Consider the following 24,690-nt stretch of genomic DNA (forward strand, 5'->3'; position numbering starts at 1 on the left):
GCAGGATTTCTTCAAACAGGCCTTTCAAGCTGCTCTTTCTGCTGCTGCTGCTGCTGCTGCCTGGCTGTGCTTCCATATGTGGGGCTTTATGGGGGTTGCCTGGCACTGCCTCTGCTCCCTCAGGTGTGGTCCTGTAACGCCTCCATCTTCTCCACCTCTAGGATTAGAGCATCCTTGGCATGCTGTCTACATCTGTGAAGTATCTGAAACTACAAATGAAAAATATTAAATGTCTTACTGTGTAAAATAAGCAAATAAACAACCTCCTCCATAGTAGCGTTTAATGGTAACATATTAATGCAATGTGTAGTTATCCAAAACACCATTTAAAAAATGTGTTTATAATATAGACATTTAAAAATGTCTTTGAATCGTGGGTCTAAAAGAGTGGCAACTGCATACAAGGGCTCATTCTCGGTGGTCTTGAATCTTTTCTGGACAGCCTCAAGAAGGGTTTTTCATGGGTTTTATACCCGTGTCCTCCTCATTCTCCCGAGCAAGCAGGTGTTTCAGCACTGTGACTGAGGGGATGAGGTGGAGGAGCTCATCTGTCTGGTTCAGAGCATGTGAACGGAGCGGAGCGCAGCGCAATTCCCGCTCAGGAGGATGTTCGCTCATTCACTCCCCGCTCAAAGTTGCGCCAGGACGCTCCGCGCTCACCTTAATTTTCCTGCTGCTCAGGCGAAATCGCTCCTCGCTCGCTCAAATTTTCAGGAGAAGGAATTTTCTGACATTTTTACTTCATGTAATTATGACAGGGCCCTGGGACACACGGCGTTTGATTTAATGATGTGACCGGTGTATTGTCTTATTTACCTGGCTGTTAAATTATCGCCACTCTGACGTACAAAAAATAATGTTTAGAAAATGTTGGGCGCCAGGTAGAAAACTACCACGTCAGGACGAAGCCCACCAGATTACTCAGCTTAAATATGCATCACACGACACAGCAAAGAGAGAGCCCAGGCTGGGCTAGGCAGGAGGAGGGAGAGGCGTGCGTGTGTGTGCGTGTGTGTGTGTGTGTGGCTGCGAGAGCATCAGCAGAAACGGAAGCAAAGCAGAGGAAACGAGGGTCACGGTTAGAACTAGCACCTGAGCAGTCAGCTTAATTCAGACAATCAGAAAGGGGAATATGTCTTCACGGTACCTGACCTGTTCCGAGCGTTCCCGTGTCCCAAAACTCCAGACGAAATACACAATCCACGCTCGATAGCGTTTGTAGGCCCTACAGTTTGGGCGTTTCCCTGTTTATTATCCACACTCTCTCTGCAACTAATGCTAGCTCCGCCACACATAAAACACACCGTTGCGCCCTCGACTTGAATTGCTCACTTCCACATTTACTACGGGTGACAAGGCCCGCGTGGCTGCTTGTCCCCAGCTGTGAACGTAACATCTCGCTCCATTCATGTTGCCCCACGTTTCCTATTTAATTATTAATGTATTACACTAGACTACATCAAATCAAAAATGTTATTTTACAAATTTTATAATCCGACATTTTTAATTGACGTTGTGAGCGCATCGGAGCGAAATGGTGCCAGAACAGTGATTCTTTTCTCCAGTAAAGCCCACTGGTTAGCCGTAAGGGCAGAGGCGCAGCTTGTCAACAGGCAAGGCAGGCAACTGCTTGGAGCCCCGAGCCACTAGGGGGCCCCCGAGAGCTGAGGTGCCAAGGTCTCCGCGGATCCTTAAAAAGTATAGGGCTCGGGCACGTGACGTCACTACGTGAGCGGCGGCCATACTGGAGGCTCAGAACTGTTTTGTTTACATTGTTTTCCACTGCGCGCAGACGTACTCCCGCCTGGTCTCGGAACTTTCTTCGTTGGTTTATCTATTTTACTTATTGTCTTTGCCACTATGGTCGCACGTTGCTGTGTCGTGGGGTGCAATAGCGTAAGCCGTGACAGGAATGGGGGGGAAATCGTAAATGGTTTATCTTTTTACCGGTTTCCTGCTTGGAGGCGCACCCACGGAGACCAAGTGTCCGAGATAACAAAGCGTCGTTGACTAGCATGGATCGCTGCTGTAAGACGACCAAGCATAACTTTCCACTCAATCCCGGTGTCGATGAGAGTGTGTTCTCTGCATTTTCATTCTGGTAAGTTACAGACTTTTGTGTGCTGAGGTAAAGATCCCCGCCTTCACAAGAGGACACTGTCAGTTGGAAGCAAGGGATGTCTCAATGGGTTAAAAGCAGAGGACAAATTTCGTGTGTATGCATGTATACATGACAATAAATCTGATCTTAATCTTAATTTAATGTGGAAAATACAAGGAAAATTGCCCATCTCCAAATTCACATGGAAAGGGCGATTGGAACTGTCAGAAACAATACACCTTTTTGTCAGCAAAAGTACCTATCAACATAGTTTTGCCATGCGAAGGTGAAGACAAAACATTCTTTGACAAGATTGTGTCTGTATGTTGTACTCTGACCACCATGAGCAGGAGTGTTGTGCAAAGTTGAAGTCGTCTGAAATAAATATCCTTTGAGATACAGCCAAGTGTGTGTGTTTCATTATTTATTTACAAGTAGAGTAACATGACAAAAGTGTAAAGTGTCATTATAATTGAAACTGTTGCAAAGTATAAGCACTGACACCACATACTATATACGCAATTATGTCCGAAAGGGTGAACTTAGGCAGTAAATCTTCGTCGACAATCCATTCCTTGCTCGGTATTTCATAAGGGTCCAGTCCGTTTAAAACGCCAATCTTCTGTATGTACCGATCTCTGGCTTCCTTCTGTAATGTATCCCGGTATATCCCACATCCTTTCTTCGATTTTAACATGCTTTTCTCTCACTTTTCTCTCACTGTTTGGTCCTTGATCTCCGTCTTGCCTCAGGGTTTGTTTACGAGATTGTGCCTCCAATATGGCGACCATATCCCAGAATGCAACGCGTGTGCCCGAGCCCTATTAAAAAGTCTTAAATAAAAAATACGTTTTTTAAGGTCTTAAAATGTCTTAAATTTCGCCGATTTTCGAAGAGTGGCATTAAATTTCATCTGGGCGGAATGAAAGAAAGATATGTCTGGAGAGACGTTCAAACTTTTGTGTGTGCGCCAGTACTTCCGGTGAAAACTTCCGGTGATTTGACAGCTAGCGCGTCAGGTTAGTAACCTGACTCAGGTCATCTGGCTGCGTTCACCAACTACACGCAGGGGCGTTCCCTTTCCTCAACAAAGGTTAACTTATAGCCGAGAAGAAAGATGATAATATAACGTAGCTAAAAAGACTAGCTTTCTTCAGTAGCCTAATGCTTACCGATTTAGCAAGCCTAGCAGCCTAATTGCTAATGCTAAACGCAGTAACGTTACCAACCATACCCGACGTCAAGGTGTTAGCTGAGCAGGAGCAAGATTATGGGGCTGGCAGAGTTAACTTCATAATGGGTGAGTGCAGGTTTCATTCACTTGTTTTCATTCTTTCACAGGATTGATTCACTTCGTTGGTTTATCCGATTGCTGGCCGCCGAGCCATTATGTGTCTGGGTTTGTGTAGGTTACTGATCATGGTTGTTAGCAGTTGATAGTCAGGTTGTGTGACGTGTGGGTGAGTGTGTATTTTTTCTATGGGTACGTGCCATTGACTGTATGAGCGGTCTGTGCTCGTTTTTTATTTAGATTGGAGATACTTTATTAATCCCGAAGGAAATTAAATTTTGTTGTGTGGTTTATGCAATGCAAAGTCACTGTCCATAGTCTGTGCTTCACGTGAGTTGTCCAAAGTTCTGGTTTAAGTTAACTTGAGTAGTAAAATCGTTTTGCTAGTTGTAAAAGCACAGTAGACATAACTCGAAAATTAGGTTCAATTATGGATTTATTTTGCTCAGAGCCTCAGACAAACAGACAGACAAATGGCAGCGAAAACACGCTCCTTCGCAGAGACAATTGGGCATGATTGTCCTGTAGTGTGTGGTGTTCCCTTGTGCGTTCGAATCTTATGCGATCATGTTCACACACTGAAGCACACATTTCACACTGGACTTTTTTTCAACACCGAACAGCCTAGAGTGTAGTTTTAATATATATTTTTGCCGTGGTAATGGTCTTAATTTTTATTCTTAGAGGTCTTAAAAAGGTCTTAAGTCATTAAATTTGTTGATTAAAAAATGTGCAGATACCCTGGGTGCATTCAATCAGAAATTTTCTAGTTACTTTATAAACTGTCTCAAACAGTGGCGAACGTTCGTGGTGAACATGTTTTCTTTGAACAGTTAAATTTAAATGATTTAGTCAAAGGTTGTCTAGTTAACATGCCATTCTATAATTCCATAATTGCATTGTTGACTTTGTCAAACTCACATAGAGTTCCACTGTAGGTTATGTTCGCGGAGAACTGGCCCCTCAGAGTGTTTGCGATTGTTGGCAACGTTTGCCGGAAATTCAAGGCTAGTGGAAAATAAAAACCATACTTATGAAATCGATATCATGAACAGCTTTACTTGTCACAAAGAATCTTTAAATGAACACAATTATTATTGGATGGCCAGCTACACCCGGTAGATAAATAGCAACAGGCGAATATCAAGTGCCAACGTAGACAACGTAGTCTTTTTTAGTTATTTATTTATTCTTTACATGTATATTTTAAAAATAACAATGTTTCTCATGTTTGGAACATGTTTGGAATAAAAAGAGGTTTTATTTCATACACTTTTCGTTGGTGTCAGATGTTTTGGTGACGAACACTGGTCGGTAGGGCCCCCTAGGATTTTTTTGCTTGGGGCCCCCACAGACTCTAGAATCGCCACTGCGTAAGGGCCACTGGCGGAACTTTATGAAATTATCTTACTGGTGGTGGTCAGCTCCATATGCTGAAAATGACTGCTTCTGCTCCAGTAAACTCTCGACCATATCGTAGGTACTGTTCCACCTCGTTGCTATGTCTTGGTGCAGACGTTTGGTGGGCATTTGGAGATCTTTTTGAAGATCCTCTAGGCGTGTAGAAGCCAGTGGTGCGTGTTTGAAATGCGCAAATCTTCCTACCATTCGCCCATGCATGGCCGTTTCTCAGTATGCGTACTTGTCTGTACTTGTGTTCTCGTGTACTTCTGAAACGTCATCACGAAAGAACCAAGTACTGTTCCAATTCAAAGTACGCATCCAGACAAGTACGGTCCACATTCCCGGATGTGTACTTGCTCCGCCCATTTTATTGAGTCTGCTTCTGTGGTGACTTCTGTAGACTTCGGACAGCTTGCCATCCCAGAAAGCAGTGCGGCACAAGCAAAAGAAAAAAAAGCGGGTCAAGCGAAGATGGCAGAGGAGTTGACAAAAGTTGACAGCTATGCCATTAGCCTGCTCCTCCTCCGCTTCCTGTCTCGTCGCTCCCGTTTCTCCCTCCTCAGCCTCACTGCTTCCTCTTGAGTTTTAAAATAAAGAACTCCAACAGCAGCTACAAGCTACAAACCTTGGTCTTTTCTAGAAATTTTGATTTTTCTTTGCTGTTGAAATCACACACGGGCAGCGATGAACAGAAAAATCAAAAACAATCGTTTTCGTTTTTTAGATTTTTAGCGGCAACGTCTTTGACGTAATCAAGTACGCTTCCATTCCAAATGCACAATGAGCGTACTTGCGTACTTGTGTACTCAGAAGGAAAGCTGCCTCGTATAATTTGGGTGGTGCAGTTTCGGAGATATCTTTAAACCTGGCAAACAATGCCTTGGCTCCAAATGCTCCATTAAGCGGCAAAATCCCACATTTGACAGGGGTTGGTCATCCAGGACAACAAATTCCACAATTTTGTCTGTTATCTTTGTTGCTTTTAGGCTGTCTTTGAGGAATTTATCTTGTTCCTGGAAGGCAGTTTCCAGGATTTGCCGCTGCAGCTCGTATTTCCTTTTCCACTTTGATTTAGTAAATTCGTCGTGCTCTTTAGCGTGACGCGTCTTCAGGTGTTTTATTAAGTTGCTAGTGTTGAAATTAGCAACAATCGTGCCACCCCTCGAAATTTTTCCTTGACATTTGTTGCTTGTCACCATCTTGCTGTTGGGAGCATCCAGCGTGTAATATTGCCACACCGCTGACATGATAGTGCTAGCTCGTTGTCTAACAGGTGTCAGGTCATCAATTCTTCTTCGGCCCTCTAAAACAGCAGGCTGCAGATGGCAGCACAGCGCAACTGTTTTAAGAGCGGCAAAGAAGAACTGTGTCAGGGCGAACGGGGCTAACCAGTAAATAGATTTCTGTTTTGATAAATTACGTGGTATCGGATCAGTGCCTGGACTCCAGGTACTCGCCGATACAGATGCCAGCATATCGGAAATGTCTCCGATACTGGTATCGGAAATGGAACTGTTAATCGAGCGGTATGAACAAACAACCTGTATAATCATTTCAGTCGAATGACTTGTTTCCAGCTGGGCTACCCAGTAAAGATAGACCTACTTTAGCCTACCGTATACTGACTATGGCTTTCCAATGAATAAAAATACCTTACAATTTTTCACCATATTTCAGCGAATGAGTGTTTGTAGCCTAAAAGGTTTGCAAAAATGAAATTTTCTGTATCCTGAATGATGGTTCGAGGATCAAGTGCAAAAGAGTGCATGACTTTCCTTACTTCAACAACAGCTGTTTGCATGCCTTTGAGCAAACAACTCTTACACCACTGTCAGTAATGGTCTTCAGTAACAGCTGGCATTTTGCCCCCAAAAGGCATAAACTAGCATATATCTGGCTCCACTATAGTTTGTGTTGCAAGTGTAGCTTGGTGTAGCTTGGTGTTGAGCGCATGATGCTTGTCATGGGTTTGTTTCAGAGACGACATTCAGAAATATGAATGATAAAGTTAATGATTCCTAGATTCCCCGTATCACAGGCCTGATGTTATGCATTGCGGTTCATTTTCAAACCATCATTGGGGCATTTGAAAAGAAAAATAAATGATTGCTTTTCCAGAGTGAACTGATGTGCATGTTTTACATTGTAATGAAAATGTTCTGACAGCTTTGATGCTCCTCAGGCCTTAAACTGTGAATTGCCGAAGTGTATCAGATGTTTTGGTCTGGAGTGATAGTTAAAAGCAGTATCACTGCTGTGCCATATGCCTGCTACCTCATTTTGGGGATGTTCATGTCCCTCCTGCAGCTTCTTCGACTCACATTAGCATTTAGGTGAATCCTGGAAAGCTGTCAGGAGCATTAGGAGACGTTATGGGTGAGCTTCCTTTATCAAAGTGTATTAAACAAAAGTAGGTTTTTTCTAAACTTTTCCATTTCTAATGGATCTGAAATGTGAAGGAGGCACAGCTCAACATGAAAGGTGTTGTGGGATAGTGGAGAGGCTTTGAGAGGGTGCCTTTATCTGCCCGAGCCTTCTGGATTAAGAGTAATGGTGTATGGATCAATGTTAGTGCTGAAAGGGTGTGTTTGGAAAGCCTGCTTGAGTCTGAAGGAGACACTTTGTGGCTTCCTCTTATATAGCATAAAATTTGTTCAGAAACCATGAGAAACAACCTCATGCCCAAAGTGTTAGAGTTGGCAATTCTGTGAATATTTTATCTTCACTGTCCAAAATGATGTATGTTTGACTGGTTTCAAATTCTTCTGGTGAGAGTGGAAACTATCTGAACTGACTGAAAGGTGCTCACACCAACCAAGGGAGAGACTCGTATCCTGTAGTTAGCTTTGTGTGATGGAAATATTTACATATTCATAGATTCTGGATTTTTCATCGAGGGCGGAGGCACAAATTTCCCCTTTAAGAATTTCAAAGTAAAAAAGAAGTATTATTTAAAGCAGCATCACCCGAAATGTCTTCGGGGATTCTTTAAGGTCAGATTTAAATCTGAAGTAATCAAATTCCAGAGTTAAAGTTCATAGGCCACGTCTGGCTTATTTATTGCAGCTTATTGGAACAGCTGAGCTTGCACTGCTTTACATTTTTCTGTCTTGTTATTAGGAATTTTTTTTTCCCCCAATGTCACTGTATCAGTCAGGTTTCCCATCTTATATCAGTCTGAATGTGAAACGAGGTTCAAGGCTAACTTTTTTTCACAGGTAAAACTCGGTTAAATGGTTGTATGCACAACTGAGTCGCTATGGTTACTGCTCCGCTGTGCCATTTGATCAGACCACCGGCCTTGTAACAGCATAAATGCATGGAAACGGAATTGAGTTATTGCTGTGTTAAACTGTGGGAGAAAATGTTCCAGACAGCCTGCAACTTCTTCTGTTAGAAATCCTCGTACATGTGAGCCCAGCAGAATTCCGTGCACAGAAAATGTCTCTTGCAAGATGATTTTGTCAGATGGCACTATTGTCATAAAATAAGGAATTTATTAGAGCAGAGTGACTGTCTGGAAATGCTTTCAGTAACCTTGAGTTGTCTAAATGGCTCCTTTTCTGACACCTTTAGTTTTACAAAATAGATTTTAAAAACTGAATCAAATAGGTTTTTGGGGGAATTCATCTGTATTAACACACACTTACAATACTTATTTTACAGTTGTTATAAACTGGTGCAAAAAGATGGAACTTTGGAGCATGTGGGAAGTGCCTGGGCCAGTCCATTTTAGGTTGGAGTGATTGACTCCACAAAAGACTTTTCATGCTGATGTTGAATAGTTGTATGAAAGTCGGGGGGACTCTACCAGCTGCATGTTTATCACTACCTGAGAAAGGGCCTGTGTGGTCTGTTAATATTTTTGGAGCATGGTAAGAGCTGGATGGATGACAGATTTGGCTGTTTTGATACATATACACCACAGTTTTTTATTTTATTTTTTATTTAACCTTTTTAATTATCTGTGTCATTTTCACAAACATAACTTTAGAAAATGAATTGATCCACTTAGGGCTGGGCGATATGGGAAAAAGTTACATCACGATATTTTTTTTAATATATACCTCTCTCTGTATATCTCTCTCTCACGTCTTCAACGATTTTGAACAAATACTTCTAGGCGCAAACACATTACTCCTGTGCTATCGTCTCTCCATTGGCTTCCGGTCCGATTCAGAATCGATTTTAAACTCCTGTTGTTTGTTTTTAACGCCACTAATGGCTTGGCACCTTCTTATCTGTCGGACATTTTAACTTTTCACAACTGCGGTAGAGCCCTGGGCTCCTCGGGTCAGCTTCTTTTAGAGGTCCCAAGGTCAAGATCTGAACAGTGGGGTGATCGTTCCTTCTCCATTGCTGCTCCTAGACTGTGGAACAAACTGCCCCCTGACATCCGCACCATCACTGATCTCGGCCTTTTTAAATCGAAGCTTAAGACCCACCTTTTTAGACTGGCGTTCTAACTTTGATTAGGGCCACTATGCATCCTTTCTATCCGCTCTTTATTAATTATCTTAATTTTATACAAATTTTATTCAATTCATTTTATTGCACTTGTGGAAGGCTTTTATTTCCCTGCAGCACTTTTAGCACTTTTACCATTTCTGAATCGTGTTCTATGTTTTGTTTTATGTATTGTTGTTTTTATCCTGTTGTAAAGCACTTTGAGTACCAGTTGGCTATTGTAAAGGGCTATTTAAATAAAGTTTGATTGATTGATTGATATCAGTCGATATATATCACGATATAAAACAAATCACTATTTTGTGAATTTTAAATGTTCCCTGTTACTCTTAATTGAGATTTGAAGATATCAGAAGGTTAATTTTTTATTAAATATTTATTTTAGGTCAAAGTTGAACATGACATGTGACACTATACAACTGTTTCAGACAAATACAGAACAGGTATTTTAAATTAAAATCCTATATCTGACCGCTCAACTGTTTGCTCTCCAGCAGCGGTTGTCTCTCTTGCTGTTCGGGAGCTCTCTCCTGACGTCTCAGCTGATGAACACGTCCCTCACACACGTAGTAAACTCAATCAGCTACTTGTAGAAGAAACACAGGAAACATGTTGCTCTGAACTCGCCCGCTTGCTTCAGTGAGTTCTCTTTATTAAACATTGACCGGGAACACAACTAGGACGCATATGTGTGTGTAAAGATTGCCTATAGTGACAGACATCGCACTCTAACATCAACTAATCAAAAAAAGTTAGCATTCTCTGTGCTCAGACGGGTGGCGCTGCATCAGCTGATGAAACAGATTAGTGGTATTCCCCGTCTTTGTCGGAACATGTGCTCCACATAACCTGCAGTGCTCACTACTCTGTTTGGTGTCGGACTTCAAAAAGAGCTTCACTGTGTGTACTCTTGGACGAGTGAAAAGGAGAACGATAGGCTCAGATATAGATCTGACTGTAATGTGTGTAAGTATCAGAGACAAGTGGACAAATGAATGTGAAGCATCACAATGAAAATGCCATTTAGCTATTAAGGGTTTTCCCCTGTCCCTCAAATGATTCCTCTGTCAAACCAAGGTAATCAGGTACCTGGATTCCAGGCCTTGGCTGAGAGCACAGACTCTATGAAAAAGATTATGAGGACATGTCTGATTACTGTCACTTTGTGTCCCTCAGCCATCTGTTATTTGAGTGTTGAAAGAGCACAGAAGAAGAGCGATAAATGAATCATGAGAAACGATCTGGCTGATTTGAGATGACAGCTTATCTTTAGTGATGATGGGAGGTGCTCAGAGTGCAAGTGATGGATTTGAATGTAACAGAAAAGTGACTTGTCTTGTCAATACTGAGCTGGTTGATAGTGCTTGTTGTCATCAGACAAAAGGTTTGACAGCCTCCTTGCAGTGTTCAGAAATGGACTAAGTATATGTTTGATGTCACTGATATGGAAGCTTTCAAAGCATTTGACTGTTTTCTTCAAGTAAGTTCTGTCCTCAGAATACAATACTGTCTCCAAAGATGGTCCGGCACAAGAATAGTGTATCAGAGAGCATCCTGCGCCAGCATCATATCATTAGAAATGATCTAGTGGATAGCATTTATACTGGAGTAATAAGTGTATAAAATTACAGACAACAGCACACATTTTGCACAAGTCACCATTTCATTTGAGTTTGTGTAATTATGGGGTAATGAGTTAGCTTTTGGTAGACCCCAGCATCTGTGAGTGTGAGGATGTGTGTAGCCGGAGAGGAGCAGTTTGCATGGAGCTGATGCAGAGGAGACAGGCTTTGAATCTCACCGTAACAACAGTGATGCATCACATGTTGGTTGTGTGAAATTAGCTTAGAAAGGATGGAAAGGTAAATTGACCAAATCATTGTCCCATTCACCTGTTCGCACGCACTCATGCAGCATGTCTTACAGTCCATACAGTGTTGCAGCCCACACAGTCCTTTTTTTTAATCTATCACACACATATGAACTCTTTTGTAGGCAGTCTGGGACTTAGTGTCTTTTCCAGGGACACTTGGACATGCGGTCCAAGGGCAGCTGGGAATCGAAGCAGCCATCAGACTGCTCTTCCTCCTGAGCTCCAACCCCCCCATGATGTGTCCAACTTTGTTCCTAAATGTGATGCATTCTACAGATTTGAGTAAACTGGAAACATAGCTGAGGAGGAGAAGCAGCTGAAGTGAAAGCAGACGCTCCACTTAATGCTCCTCTGGACTAACTCTGAACTTGAAATTGATGGTATCAGTCAATACATTGGTTATTTTGTGGAGATGACTGAACTTTTGCAGAGTTAAGGCAAGTGTGTAACATTGATAAACAGATTTGTCCTGGTTGTGAAAATGTGTGCACATATTGGGATCTACACAGTGTTGTTTTTGACAACCATCTTAGATTTAGTCTTAGTCTTTTGGACTAAAATGCTTATTAGTTTTAGTCACATTTTAGTCACTTCTATATGTGATAGTTTTAGTCCAGTTTTAGTCGACAAAAAAAAAAAGAAAAAATAAGTATAGTCTACCGTGTTAAGAAAATAGTATGGTCTTAACTATCAAACAAGCAGAACAAAAATACATAGCTTATTAACTGACCCTGTACTAAAGCTTTCTGATTTTTCATTCTGTACTGTGCGTGTGTCCCAACTTTACTGTAAGCGCACTAAACGCACAGGTCCTGGTTAGGGCTGCACAACGTCACTTGTGGCTTTTAGGCTAAAGCTAGCAGACTCTACGTATAACAGTAACTCGACCTGTTTAACATATCAAGTTACGTGCTGACAGAACGTACACACAAAGAGATAACCACACCGTCACTGAATGTAAACATGGCTAAACATGCTGCTAAAGTAACACACACATAATGAATTGACGTTAGCGTAACAAAAGCTAACTTTACTCTGAAGTTAGCAGCCCATTTGCGCCAGGAGTATGTGGAAAACGTACTAGTTTACTATGAAATTTATCGATTATGTTAACAGCATTTGTAACTTACCTTCGAAAAAATATCCCTGTGGCGAGCCTTAAGGTGCCGCAGCAGATGCTTTTTAGGTTTTAATTGACACACACAATGAGCAGAAATGTCTTGCATTTTAAACGTCTGACAGATCACCCACTAACATTTTCGTCCATTCTCGTCTCGTCAACGAAAACTCACACACGGCTCGTCATGTTTTCGTCATCAGAGAGCTATGTTTATCTCGTCACCGTCTCGTTATCGTCATGAAAAAAAGTGCCGTCAACGAAATGATTTCGTCATCGTTGACGAAAACAACACTGGATCTACATCAACGAGCAGGCAGAATGAATATTGGCATATTGGATATCAATATAAACCCAATATTGTGTAGCATTAGTTTGAATTGTTTTATTACTATTGGAATGGGTTGCTTCAGATCGGGACTTGAGGCACCACACACTCTCCCTGTTTAAACAGTCCTTTACTCCATTTGGTTGGTTATTGGCCAAAGTAAATTTATTTTGCTGTTAAAGGTGGGGTAGGGGATCTTTTTCTGGAACATTTTTTTACATATTGCTTGAAATACTCTTCACACCCCCATTGCAACCAATTAATTAAAAGTTTTGACACAAATATGAAAAGTTTTGGTGGCCTCTAGAACAGGGATGTCCAAAGTCGGTCCTCGAGGGCCGCTGTCCTGCAGGTTTTAGATGTTGCCCTACTTAAACACACCTGATTCAGATTAAATGGATCACTTCAACATATTTTTAAATTCTGCACAAGCCTGTTAACGATGTCTTGATCTGAATCAGGTGTGTTGAAGCAGGGCAACATCTAAAACCTGCAGGACAGCGGCCCTCGAGGACCGACTTTGGACATCCCTGCTCTAGAACGTACAATCTAGGAAAAACACTATCCAATCATACTGAACGGACCGTTAACAATGATTGGATTCTGATGCCGTCTATCAAACTGCAATCTGCTCCTCCCTCCCCCTCCTTCCCCCTGTGCGCGTACCCTGCTCCGTGAACGAATTACGCGTCCAGAAGCTTGGCAGGAAGCTAAACTAGAGCCAGCTTGGCTAGCACCTAGCATTATTAAACGTATAGTTAGCATATACTAAATACTAAATACGGCAACGATCGATGCTTGCTATCAGAACAGCGCTCGTGCACCTTCGTGCTCGTTCATGTACTCTAGAGGCGTGCCTTCGGGGGGAAAGTGAAGAAAAGGGTTGGGACTTTTTACCGGTGTATTTTCAAAATGCAGCTTCGCTGGACTCAAAATCCAGGATCTCCTACCCTACCTTTAAGTGTTTTCTCTGTAAAAAGAACCCTTAAACAGTGGTCCTAATCTGATCAATTTCACAACACTTTATGTCTTCTCAGACTTCTTGACCATTGCAACAATACTGGGAACTGGAATCTTAGGTGAGTACTTTGATCTTTTTACCTGAGAGGAAAAATATGACCCCACAGTCCACTAAAGAAATTGTGATCACACAGTTTCTCATTTGATAGATTTGGGGAGTATTAATTTCTTACATGATATACATATATGTAAAAAAAGAAAGTACACCATCTTCTCATATGAAGATTTTATGTATTAATTATGTTTAACAGTCTTAATAGGTCTTATAATTAGGTAAACACAATCTCAGATGAACAACAACCGATGACACATTACACCATGACTTTGTTTACTGAACAAAAACTGAGGCAAACACAGAAACAGCGTGTGAAAAGTACACCCTCAGGGCTTCCATAGGAATGAATGGAATACTTCTCTGCTCTGAACATGCAGGTTTGTGTTCACACAATGCTGTAGACAAAAACAAGATAGGGATGACTATCTTAGAGCAACAATTGTTTTTACCCATCAATTTGGGAGGTCATTTTTAAACTCCATCATTCTACAGAGAGAAAGATTTTTTACAAATGAAAAACTTTCAAGACAGTTGCCAATCTTCCCAGGAGTGGACGTCCAAGCAAGTTCACCCCAAGGTCAGACCTCGTAATGATCAGAGAAACTGCTAAAAGCCCAAGCTCTACATCAGCTAACATTTTGAAAGTTTTAAAGTTCCTGACAGTACAATTTAAAAAAGACTGCATAAAATGGCTTGCTTGAAATGGTTTTCAGGAAAAAAAAAGTCTTTCGGCAGCGTGGATTAGGTCTGCAGCATCTTAACAAACAACGAGACTTCTGGAACAATGTCCTTTTAAAAGACGAGACCAAAACAGCAAAGGTTGTCATTATGTCACCATCATTACTGCCAAGCATGGTGGGAGAAGGGGGTGGATTCGGGCTTGTTTTGCAGCCACAGGACCGCAGCACTGTGCAATCACCATAAACTACTTTGATGCCATGTTTGACGGCTAAACTTTGGAAAGATCAAGCAACAGGAAGTACACCGGCTAATCCTCAACGAGCCGCTCAGTCATGCAGTGTACCAAGCTTTGATGTTGTTTTCTAAATATTACAGTCTAGTAATGTCAGGTGTCTTTATTCATCCTAGTTTGCGTTTACCTCATCTTAAGCAGAACTAAGGGTGAGCACACATGTTAAAAGGGACAAAAACTTTAAAGACAGGAGTACAAAAGCTGGGATTACATTACTCTTTAACTCAGTGTAGAACAGAAACCTGACTCACACAATCTCAACAAAAGGGAAAGTTGAAGGAATATTGATTCCATTTGCTCGGGTGAAGATAACGATGAAACTAGTATAATGGTAAAAACTCTGGGGAGCTTTTTCTTCTTTCTACCAGATATCATCTTTGATATATCACTTCCCTTTAGATAAAAATTAAAGTTCTGTCCATCTCCTGGCAGCGTAAATGTAAATGTGCTTTATGAAGTGTAGTTAACTCGAGGCAGATTTTTGTAGAGGTGGAAATTACATGGCACATAACATTTAACTACTTGTTTTCAGCGGAGCTCCAAAAAGATGGAGCCCTTCCAAGTTAGAACTTGCAGACCACTTAAACCTCAGATTGAAATCAGTGCCATCTATTAGATTTTATGGAAAGTTTGAGCCACTGATGAGAGGAGTGTCTGTGACAGTGAAAGATGAGGAGAGAGAGTGACAGACAGGAAGGTAGATGTTCTGATAAAGTCACTCTCAAATCATCTCAAATGTCTTCACACTGATGGAGGTGACAATCCAATTCTGAAATAGTTCTTTCAATTTCAAGGTCTTCCAGTAACGATAGCACATGCTGGGCTGGTGCCTTTTCTGGTCTCCTTTCTTGTTGGCTTCTTCGTTCAGGTAAGTAATACAAGTAAAAGAATGTTACTCACAGTTATTATTGAATACAACCAATTAAAGGATATAAATGCTTTCAACCCTATCTTTTCCAGGCCTTGCTCATCTATCTGTTTGTGGAACTTCTTCAGAAATGTCAGGTGGTCCAGCTGGACTCTCTAAAGGTCAGCATGGGAACCAACTCAGTACAGTACCTGCATTTGTATTTTCACGCTTCACTGACAAAAGACAGGGGCTACTTTCAGAACCACAAACCATCAGAGATGAAAGCCGGCGCCCACTTTAGCAAGGGAAAACTTCAAAAGAGCCACATTCTGAAGGAACAGTACTACTTTGTAATCAATTATAAACTTACTACTTCAATACTTATTTGTCATTGATGATAGTATGACAAGAGCAAACCATACTGATGTGTTGAAAAGTTGTGAGACAGCGTATTGCATGGCTGTGAAGACAACTGTCCACCATCAGAGGAACAGACTGTTAAACACCTGCCAAAGTGCTAACAGGCTTTTCTGTCCCAGCAGGTGTCTGCCCCATTACATCGCCATGGTGACAGACACAGACAGACTCACAAGATGAAAATAATTCCAGCCACACTGTCAGGGATATTAAAAGAGTTGTTAAAGACGACTCGGTTCCATCCACTCTCCCAGTGACGCATGACTCACCCCCAAGACCCTGGAACAAACTTACCTCAGCAGATTGAAGTGATTCTCAAAGTTTGTTTTCTCACTGCATGCCAGAACATTTGCTATTAAAAGGAACATATTCCAAGTCCAAACACATCACAATGACACATTTTTTCAACACGAGTCACAACTGTGCATCGCAAACTTTCACAGATATGTAGTTGGAATCAGTGGCGGCTCCTGACATTTCTCAGGGGGGCAACGGTACCGATGATCACTAAAGTGACCCGTTCAATGGGGAAATGAATAAGAAGCAAGTCAGCTGTCACAATTTCTTTTGTTTCTTTTGGTCAACTCACATTACCAACAACACCGCATAGAAGCACTAGATTGCGAGATAATTAATTACCGCGCTGCGCAAACCTTTTTTTAACCTGATATATCTGTTGCTGGGGCGATATTTTCAGAGCCCCAAGACCATAAAAGTCCTGATTGGCCAAATAGTGCTGCAGCAATTTTTCTTCCCCAGACCTTTGCCTCCATACCACCTTGTCTCAGAGGTCTACAGACAATTCCTTGGACTTCATGTCTTGTTTGTGTTCTGACATGCAGTGTTAACTATGGGTCCTTTTATAGAAAAGTGTGTGCTTTTCCAAATCATGACCAATCAGCTGAATTTACCACAGCTGGACTGCAATCAGGTTGTAGTTCACTTCTGAAGGGTGATCAGTGGAAATAGGATGCACCTGAGCTCACCTTTGAGGGTCATGCCAAACGCTGTGAATACTTATGGAATTGTTTTATTTTTGTTTCTTTATTTCTGATAAATTTGCAAAAGTTTCAAACGGACTTGTTTCCCTTTGTCATTGTGGGGTATTCATGTAGAACTTTGAGGTAAAATATGAATCTATTTGGGAATAAGGCTGTAACATAGGATATTGTGGAAAAAGTGGAACACTGCGTATACTTTCAGGATGCACTGTAAGCCTCATTCAAGAAATCGTTTTTTGTAATTCCACAAACATGAGGTGTCTGTATCTGCCCATTGTATGTTTAATATATTCCAAAGAGGGTTTGGGTGTCAGAGTTCAGTGAAATCTTGGCTTGTGTAATCCAACCGCAGGACAATTTCTTATTTAGTGTCTCTGATATCCAGTAAGTTTTCATGGTCATGCGTAGTAATGATGGACATTGAAAGACCACGGGGGACGTGTTGAAATGTTCTAACAGTAATATTTATATGTTGATCTTAGACTGGTGTTGCAGAATGCATTGTGATGGATCAGGTGAGCACACAGAATCCAGCCCTCACAGAGGAGGACGATGAGGATGACAGTGAAAATGCAGAAGCGGGTAAGATTAGCTTTTCTTTCTTTTGGAGGTAAATGCTCTCTTTTGATCCCACTAACATGAATGTTTGTGTTGGCTGCGCTTTTTGTCCCAGGGACTTTTTTTAAAAGACCAACATGATTCTTTCAGACTGCATTTCCACTGCAGACTGATGTCGGACAGTCTGTCAGTGTTGCTGCTGCAGGTGTGTCAGAGGAGCACGCTGAAGCTGCAGGTGTGTCAGAGGAGCGCGCTGAAGCTGCAGGTGTGTCAGAGGAGCGCGCTAAAGCTGCAGGTGTGTCAGAGGAGCACGCTAAAGCTGCAGGTGTGTCAGAGGAGCACGCTGAAGCTGCAGGTGTGTCAGAGGAGCACGCTGAAGCTGCAGGTGTGTCAGAGGAGCGCGCTGAAGCTGCAGGTGTGTCAGAGGAGCACGCTGAAGCTGCAGGTGTGTCAGAGGAGCACGCTGAAGCTGCAGGTGTGTCAGAGGAGCACGCTGAAGCTGCAGGTGTGTCAGAGGAGCACGCTGAAGCTGCAGGTGTGTCAGAGGAGCACGCTGAAGCTGCAGGTGTGTCAGAGGAGCACGCTGAAGCTGCAGGTGTGTCAGAGGAGCACGCTGAAGCTGCAGGTGTGTCAGAGGAGCACGCTAAAGCTGCAGGTGTGTCAGAGGAGCGCGCTGAAGCTGCAGGTGTGTCAGAGGAGCACGCTGAAGCTGCAGGTGTGTCAGAGGAGCGCGCTGAAGCTGCAGGTGTGTCAGAGGAGCGCGCTGAAGCTGCAGGTGTGTCAGAGGAGCGCGCTGAAGCTGCAGGTGTGTCAGAGGAGCACGCTGAAGCTGCAGGTGTGTCAGAGGAGCACGCTAAAGCTGCAGGTGTGTCAGAGGAGCACGCTGAAGCTGCAGGTGTGTCAGAGGAGCACGCTGAAGCTGCAGGTGTGTCAGAGGAGCGCGCTGAAGCTGCAGGTGTGTCAGAGGAGCGCGCTGAAGCTGCAGGTGTGTCAGAGGAGCGCGCTGAAGCTGCAGGTGTGTCAGAGGAGCACGCTGAAGCTGCAGGTGTGTCAGAGGAGCACGCTGAAGCTGCAGGTGTGTCAGAGGAGCACGCTGAAGCTGCAGGTGTGTCAGAGGAGCACGCTGAAGCTACAGGGCACAGGAATAGCAGATAAGCTACGCTGACTAATAGGAAGTGCATGTGTTTAAAAAAGAAGCCTCTGTTGTCTGATCTGGTTTTTTTCCTACACTAATTGGTGTTCATGTTAACCAAAACCTGCTCCATGTTTATCTGTTTTATTGATTCATAAAGGTCAGTGCTCATTTCTACTGTGTTAATAGTAGCACAACATTCAGCCATGGTACATAGAAATGCTGTTCTACTCCCACTGACGTACAGGTGATTGCCTTTTATAGTGCTGTCCACAAGCACTGCATGATATCAGAACATTTTGTTTATTTGGTCTTTTTTCTTTTGTTCTTCAGAACAAACTCACAGTTCTCAGTTAGCACCGTTAGCTTCACCAGATGTTAGCTGGCAATCAGTTTGATGAAGCAGTTGGACCAGAATTAGGGTTACTTTGTACTCAGATTTTGTTACTGTTTACTTCTTCAGCAATACATTTCAGACTCAACTATTATATTTTTTACAGCACATTTATCTGAAAGCTTTAGTTGCTAATTGCTTTGAAAATAATGAATGATCACACGTTTAAAAAAAGCTAAAGGAGTAGCGTGCAATGCTTTGCTGTTGATTACATTGTATATAGAAGTAGAGCTGAAGTGCTTGGTTACTGGGCAGGAAATTCTATTTCTAGAATTCAATTTCAATACATTCCTGGTTTGAATCCCAGCTGGGGCCTTTCTGTGTTGAATTAGCATGTTCCCTCTCTGTGTGCATGTGTGATTTCTCTCCGGGTACTCCGGCTTCCTCCCACCACCCAAAAACACGTTTGTTCGGTAAACTGGTGTCTCTAACTTGTCTCTCGGAGTGAGCATGTGTGTGGTTGTTTGTCTCGTTTGTCTCTGTGTGTCCCTGTGATGGACTGGCGGTCTGTCCAGGGTGTACCCCGCCTCTCGCCCAATGACCGCTGGGATGGGCTCCAGCCCCCCCCTCAGCGACCCTGAGTTGGATTAAGAGGGTATAGAAAAGGGATGGATGGATAATTTCAATACCGACATTCCATGATGTATTTTCGTCTGTCATTTTTGCCCCCTTTGAATATTCAAAGATGAAGCATTTAGGCTGTTGGTCCCATTGCCCCCACTTTGTTCACTACATTGTGAGTTTTTACAACTAAGACAATCATTTTATTTTGAGAATTATTTAAAAAAAAAAAAAACAAAAAAAAAACATGAAAGTAATTAGCTCCAACCTGATACGTTGGAGCTGGGCTCACCCTTCAGATCCATCTGCAGAGTAAGGTTATCCTTCCATTCTGTTCACGTCTAACCAACAGTATAGACTGTTTCTTCAGTAAGTCCTGTTTCCTGATTCCTTTTTACAATATTGTATTATACAGTACTTTTTACCACTGGGTATATAAGCCATCTTAAAGTTATTTTATACACTCCAGCACTGTGCCTGGTTGTCATGTAGTAACCAAAGTATCTCTGAAATTAGGCAAACTTGACCCTAAACCAGGCTGCTAATATTTAGTTTCCAAAGGTAAACCTCCTTTGCTTCTTTGACCATTTCTTTCATCTTACAAAGTGATGTGGAGGCTGAGAAAATGTTCAGAAAACTTTCAGTTATTCGGTTTGCTTGATCAGTGATATTATAGGCTGATCCTGTAAGCTTTCTTCTTTTGCTCACTCCAAAGTGAGTATTTTTACTTTGGAGGGACAGAACAAAACACAGGTTTCACATATCCCCCCCATCTGTGATATTCATTGCGTGACTTCATTTATTAACAAAAGCTGTCAGTTGATTACATTTCTCCTTGTACTACTTGTAATTAGAACCATTATGACGACTACGTGCCCGCTGTCACTTGTTTATTTATAGCAGTCATATTCATCAACCTTAAATGACCTGAAGGATGTTACTGTGCCATGACTCACATCTCTGAATAAGCATTCCCAGTCATGTATGGAGTGGTAGATAAGTTGATGCCTGGCAGTGCTTTTTAAGCAGCAGAAATGAAAAGGAAAAGAACAACAGACTGTGACTGCACTTTTAATGAAACTCAGTCTCTACTCAGGATGTGACAGTCACCTCTTTGGTCTTTGAAGTAGATTAAGCACGTCATGATTTATTCACACATCATGCATAAAAAGGCAAGTGGAGTATTATACACATTCCACAAAAACAACATAACTCTCGAGGCTTTGTGATACCTGCTGCATATTTTAGAGAATTCCCCTTGATCTTTTCCTGTGGCAGGATAATTGGCTTGTTTTTTTAAATATTCTTTTAGTCTTTATGTTGCTTCCTGCAGCCTACACTGAAGCAAAGGAGTTTGAGCTGATTCACAACGGTCAGCCTGACGTCCACGAGCTGGTATTACTTGTGTTTGTGAACAGTAGCAACTGTCACCAACGTGGGATTAATAGGACACACGGACGTTCAATTCTTCTTTACCGAAAAGATTTGGGTGCATCTGTTAGCAGAAATGTAATGAACTGCTAATGGAACTGTAATATTCTTAACTTTGCGTTTGATTCTACCTGTACCTTTGACATTAGATGTCCCTAAATCCTCCACCCTGCTTAAATGTTTCAGCTTCCTCAGGCCTCAGAGTTCACACACCGACCTGAGGAGCTCGTAACTCACGTTAAGTCCTGCTGTGCAGTGATGAAGTGGAATATAAATCCACCACAGTTTACGCAGGTCTCATCGAATATTGATCTTTTTATTTAGCTACACTGATCTGACTGTTTAGTCATTATTAGTTATGTAATTCGATAAAAGTTCACAGCATATGACCACTTTATAAATAGAATACATAAGACTAACATAGATTAAACTGAACACCAGCAGCCATGTTGAAATGATTTTATCTATTGCATCCTTAAAACTCGCTATTGTGGTGTTCCTACCAGGAATGAATAAGATTTTAGAAGTACCAAACCCATCATTGATCCTCCTTATTGATCTTGTTCTTTATCAGTTTCCTTATTTCTAGAAGTAAACAGGTACACAATGCAGGGGAATTCCAAACTGAATAAACTTTGGGTTGGTGTTCTTCTTAACTACAAACAGATGATGGGAATAAAAAAACTCAACATATTAGTATATCAGTGTGCTATTTAACACTTGACGTAATCTAACCTCCTGCATATGTGAGTCTTCAGCTTTGGGGAAAAGATGAAGCCTTTCACAGCAGATTCAGTGGCAGCACAGTCACCCTTTCCTCGCTAGCTTATCATCAGGCAAATGTTAGTTGTAGCAACAGTCTCTCTGCATCCATCTAAAATGGAGAAAATGAGGGAATAAGGCTTTTTATTTCTTAGTCAAAGAGAGCTATGCTGAGCATTGTGCTGAAGTTATTATAATGCCAGATATTTACAGATCTTGTGTTGGGTTGGTGAACAGCAGCACTTGTGCTTGCACATGAAAAGCATGGCACTACCTTTCTCATCTGAAATAATCATTTAGCAGACATTGTAACTAATGTTATCACCTAAGCCATGCTTTGGACTGCTTCATCTTCTGCCATGACTAAGGAAACACATATATTTGCTTGCATCAAGTTGTTAATTGGATGTTAGAGCACATTTGCAGCACCTGCTGGCATTGATAAAGGAATTCAGTGTTTCCCGCAGGAAATTGCTTAGTCAAGGTGGTGAGTTGTCGGCCGGGACCAGGGGTTTTGCGCGGATAGCGTTCCGTCGGGTGTCTTTTAATGTCTGAGCCTGGCAAAGCATTATTACTTCGGTTTAAAAAAAAAAAAATAAAAACTTTTTTTTTTTTTTTTTGGGGGGAACGTTGGCAAGGCGGCAGTGGGAGTTTGCTAAGGCGGCCGCCTTAACTATAAAGCGCTGCGGGAAACACTGGAATTGATCAGCTCACAGGTGTACAGTTATGATGCTCTAGAAAAGTTCAAACTTTTTAGGTGGTCGTCTTGTGTTCGTCAAAAATGGGAAAAACAGACGAAAAAGCAAAATAGAATCTGAGCAGCCGATCTATGTCACCCGGAAGTGATCTCAGCTGCATGTATGCTGTGTGTGAGGTGGTGCAAAGCTCTGGTGTATGAGCTGTACGATCACCACAATGCAATCATTCCTAACTTTATTTATAATCTGCATTAAGAAATACTAAATTATATACTGCATCTTCTATTAAAAAGGGCCATGTATTGGTTCAAGTCTAAAGTGATCTCCTCATCTCCTTTATTATGGTTAAGTGTCAGAGCTAAATGCTCTTCTTGAGTTTCAATTTAAATGCAGCTTTGAGTTTAAAAAAAAATGTTTAGGATGAGGATGACAGCAACTATCTGTCATCCAACATTGTTGTTGCCCTGGTTACTGAAAGACGAAGCAAGTTTAGCACGGCCAGGCTTTCTTTGTGTTTGCTTCTCAAAAAAACTCTGAGCATTATCCTGAAATCATAGATATTACCAAGTGTTTCCATTTTTTTTTTTGGAGCCTATCCCAGCTGTCATTGGGCCAGAGGCAGGGTGCACCCTGGACAGGTCAATGTTGGATTGCATCCATGCATTTCTCATGATGATCAAGCACGTTCAGCACATCTCTGAACGCATTGTCAGTACGGTGTACACGGTGCAGAAAAAAAAAATCACGTTACTTATCTCAGATTTAAAGAATCAATTTAAATCTGATCAGTCGTTATTTGCCTATTACATTTTGGATCCGAGTACAAAAATGCTTAAAAGAGAACGGGTCATCATCCAGTTTTTATTTTGGTTAAAAATGAATAAATGAATATAACAAGGTTGTCCTTTTGTTTACTTTAAAAAAATGGAATCAGTGAATGTCCTCTTATAAAGCTGTGATTGTAGCGTTACAAGAGGACAAAGTAACACACGTGAAATGTTTCTCATAGTACTGTTAACATCCTGTCTGCTTGTCTTGTTTAATGGCTTTTTATTTTGATATTTTATTTTGGAAGTTTGATTTATGTGCTTATGAATGTGTACATTATACAGCCTTAGTTATTTTATAAATGGCCAAATTGAATGTATCTCCATCTTTCTGCACTAAAAAAAAAAAAAAAAAAAAAAAAAAAAATTATTTTGTTTAAGAAAATGAAAGAAAAATGAAGCATTGTGCCTCCATCTGACAACATAGAGGCATTGCACCCTGCACCATTGCATGGCCACTCACATCACAGTTTTCACTTCCTGTTACAGTTTGTTTTAACTTTAAAAGCAGTTTGATTTTTAAAAACAGCTGGTGGTGTTTTACAAGTCTTACCTGTTTGAAGATGTTTAATATGGTGGGACCGTGTAAAAGCATATTCTTACGATACCCCAGGCACATCTTTCACCGACAGGACTTTCCACAAAACCACCAAAGTAAAAGCAAAAAGCAAAAAGCAACGGTTGAAAAAACATTGTGGAAAACTAGTAAACACAAACTATCATTATGTAACCATATTTGATCAAACACATCTTCAGTAAAAGGGATTGGAGGCTTTTTCCTGAATCGAGCACAGATGGTGACGTGTGCATGTCCGTCAGTGCTCTCTTTATGTAATGGACTTCCACGTTGCCACGACTTTAACCTGCTGATTTATAGTGTACGCTTGATGATATACACAGCTAGGAAACACCACATACACAGAATGTTTTCCTGTAATTTTCTGTAACTGTTGTAGTTTGTGGTCCTGTGAGTGGACAGCTTTGTTACATCCATGTGTTTGTGTCTCTCAGACACAGGACTGCTCCAGCCCAATGTGCTGCCTCTGCACGACCAAGCTGAGGGGCTCCAACCCAACCTTCATCTGCTTGGCTGCGTCTTCCTCTCCCGGTCCTTGAGCCATGCTTTCAACTGCATTCTCCTCTTCCAGTTGTAAGTTGCCATGGCGATATTTTTTGCAAGATCTTAATGTTGCGTCATTTACGTGTCATGCGTTAAATAACAATAATAAGTACGTGTGGGACAGTATAACCGAGTGTCTAGATTTCTGTCATTTCCCTTTAATTGTGATATGTGCTTGGTTCGACCTAAAAATGTGCAGGGAGCTGTTCTTTCAATTTAGTTTCCATGCCAAACAGAGGCGGCTCAGCAAGGCCTTAATATATACAGTAAGCCGACATCCTGGAACCCAAAAAGTTCTGGTTACTTTGTA

At 41.7% G+C, this 24,690-nt stretch overlaps 1 protein-coding gene across 2 annotated transcripts in view; it reads left to right on the top strand.

The window, feature by feature from the left end:
- The window catches only part of LOC142400231 (uncharacterized), a 127,835-nt gene that overhangs the window by 12,868 nt on the left and 90,277 nt on the right, over positions 1-24,690 (top strand). For both annotated transcript variants that reach the window (XM_075484974.1, XM_075484975.1), the window contains exons 2-6: positions 13,619-13,660; positions 15,424-15,497; positions 15,590-15,658; positions 17,380-17,479; positions 24,272-24,410. In XM_075484974.1, coding sequence (XP_075341089.1) covers positions 13,619-13,660; positions 15,424-15,497; positions 15,590-15,658; positions 17,380-17,479; positions 24,272-24,410 — 424 coding nt within the window. The remainder of the gene's footprint in view (positions 1-13,618; positions 13,661-15,423; positions 15,498-15,589; positions 15,659-17,379; positions 17,480-24,271; positions 24,411-24,690) is intronic.

Source organism: Odontesthes bonariensis, chromosome 15 (assembly GCF_027942865.1).
Source record: "Odontesthes bonariensis isolate fOdoBon6 chromosome 15, fOdoBon6.hap1, whole genome shotgun sequence".
NCBI lineage: Eukaryota > Metazoa > Chordata > Actinopteri > Atheriniformes > Atherinopsidae > Odontesthes > Odontesthes bonariensis.